Source organism: Sinocyclocheilus grahami, unplaced genomic scaffold (assembly GCF_001515645.1).
Source record: "Sinocyclocheilus grahami isolate Dianchi unplaced genomic scaffold, SAMN03320097.WGS_v1.1 scaffold1154.1, whole genome shotgun sequence".
NCBI classification, from domain to species: domain Eukaryota; kingdom Metazoa; phylum Chordata; class Actinopteri; order Cypriniformes; family Cyprinidae; genus Sinocyclocheilus; species Sinocyclocheilus grahami.
The window spans coordinates 154,443-156,765 of record NW_015506333.1 but is presented as its reverse complement, the minus strand read 5'-3'; the positions used below and the strand labels follow the sequence as shown (position 1 = coordinate 156,765).

General features: G+C 38.0%; 1 protein-coding gene across 1 annotated transcript in view; it reads left to right on the top strand.

The window, feature by feature from the left end:
- Positions 1-2,323, top strand: part of LOC107567385 (pre-mRNA-processing factor 39-like) — a 21,190-nt gene that overhangs the window by 14,475 nt on the left and 4,392 nt on the right. Inside the window, exon 8 of the mRNA XM_016253070.1 lies at positions 1,700-1,947. Coding sequence (XP_016108556.1) covers positions 1,700-1,947 — 248 coding nt within the window. The remainder of the gene's footprint in view (positions 1-1,699; positions 1,948-2,323) is intronic.

The following is a 2,323-nucleotide window of genomic DNA, read 5'->3' as shown; positions in this document are numbered from 1 at the left end:
TGTTTGGCTTCCGAAAACACCAGTGTGAATGTAATTTAGACGGAGTGTATCACAAATAATAAGAGGCTTGAGTCCTCTTTCAAGTTCAGGAACAAGTCAAGTTTTCTTGGTTAAGATCGTGGGATGCAGCTCTTAATTTTGAACTCTCAAAGTCCATTAGATAGAATGATTTAACTCAAAAATGTACAAAATAAAAATTTTTTTTTTTTTTATATCACAATAAACACTTTATCGTGGACTTCATATCGCGATATTATCGTACCGTGAGATTTTGATATCGTTACATCCCGGTTTTTATGTGATGTGAAGAGTTAGTTTGAAATGAACTATTTAAATTGATTCACAGAAATGAATTGAGATCTAGCCGTGTGTCATTTCATGCTTAGGGTTGGGTATCGTTTTAATTTTGTCGATTTCGGTTCAGAGGTGATTAAATAATGATATTAAACATTTATCCTGTGTCTCTTTTTTGCAAACCATTTGTTGGCTGCATAAAAGCTGGACTCTTTAAGAGCTGTGTGTGTGCAAAATAGAACTGCATGATTCTGGATAAATTTAGTTTTTTTCCCCCAATGGAAGTTGTGGTTCTCATGATTCTGAAGAAAAAAACATTAGACAACTAAACAAAATCACATGTAATTTATGAATTAATGATTCAATGACTCACTCAAGAAGTACTTGATTCATTACTGGATGAATCGGCGTTCTTGAACGAATCTCTTGTGTGATTCAAAGACGGATACATTTTAACAGCCTCTTTTCGCCACCTACTGCCGTAACAATGTAATCATAAATCTTAATTTCAAGTGTCAAATTACTTTCAAAAGGTGATTTACTCTACCGTACATATCGTACACAGTTTATATCTGAATATTAACTTTTATCCCAGTACCTTGTGATTTGAATGTTAATAACACAGAAATGATGATACTGTGTGGACCGCCTGTTTCATTCATGATAGACAGCTGCTCTCTTTAGGTCAGCGGAGCGCGATCGCAGATTTAAATGCTCAAATCACACTGGTGTGATCGTACGCTGCACGGAAGAACCACGTGATCACAACATTGATCGCACACGTCAAAGGTTGAGCATTGAAACAGACGAATCATTGTAATTTAGGAATAGAATCACGGTGTTTGAATCGTGTTCGCGATCTTTAACGATCTATTAAATTAAAGTGCTTTATGTTGGCTTGTAGGTACATTTTCAGACGTTTAATGAGGCTCAGAGGTGGCATGAGTGCAATTAAATTCATACATGTGGAGATTAATTTTTAAATGTAAAATTTTGAATACAGAAACATGATACAAATAACTGAAATTATATGCTAAAAATGTAACTAAATCCCCCAGCCGGTGGCGGCAAGTCACTAATTTTATCACTGATTCATTCATTCAGTTGATTCGTTCCAACGGCTGAATCATTCAGGAATGAAGCAAGTGACTGTCTTTATGAACTGGCGACAGAACTTTAATCCCTGTATCACTGATATTATACTTGGCTTTTTTGGCTTCTGATCGCTAATGTAGCCAAACTTTGGAGCACTTAGATTAGCGCTTGGTCACGTGTCGCACCAGAACCGTTTTCGGAACCGAAACTTAGAAGTTGCTCACGGTTCCGGTTCTTTTAAAAAAAAAAACGAACGGAAGGTTATCGGTTCCCAACCCTATTCCTGACCTTAAGTATCTGATTCTGGAATCGATTTTCGATTCCCAACCCTATTCATGCTTCAGTTTATTTTATGCTGTTTTTCTGGCTGCAGACGAACCCGAAGCTGTACCTGAACCTGCTGGAGCTGGAGTACAGCGGCGATGTGCAGCAGAACGAGGCCGAGATCATGGCCTGCTTCGACCGAGCTCTGAGCAGCACGATGCAGCTGGAGCAGCGCCTCATCTTCTCCCAGCGCAAGCTCGAGTTCCTGGAGGACTTCGGCAGCGACGTCAACCTGTGAGTTAGTCAGAGCGCTCGCTTTCCGTTAGCTAGGGCTGGCCGATATAGCAACAAAAAAAAGTCAGAACATTTGATCGATTCTCAACCAGTCAACTTGAAAATGTAACTACAACATGATTCTCAAGTGACTTCCTCTAGTTAAAGAAAATTCTATTCCAAGTGCAGCACACATGGTTGTCAACATGATGTAAATGTTAAACAAATCACTTGTTCTTTGCAGAAAAGATGCATGAACTATAACTACATCTTGTACAAACTTGTCTTATACATATGTTCAGAAATAATATGAGGAAAATGCTTAAAATTAGTAATTCAAACTCAAAACGATTGAAGGTATAACAGCAGTAGAGTATTATTAACTCTAAATGTTCTG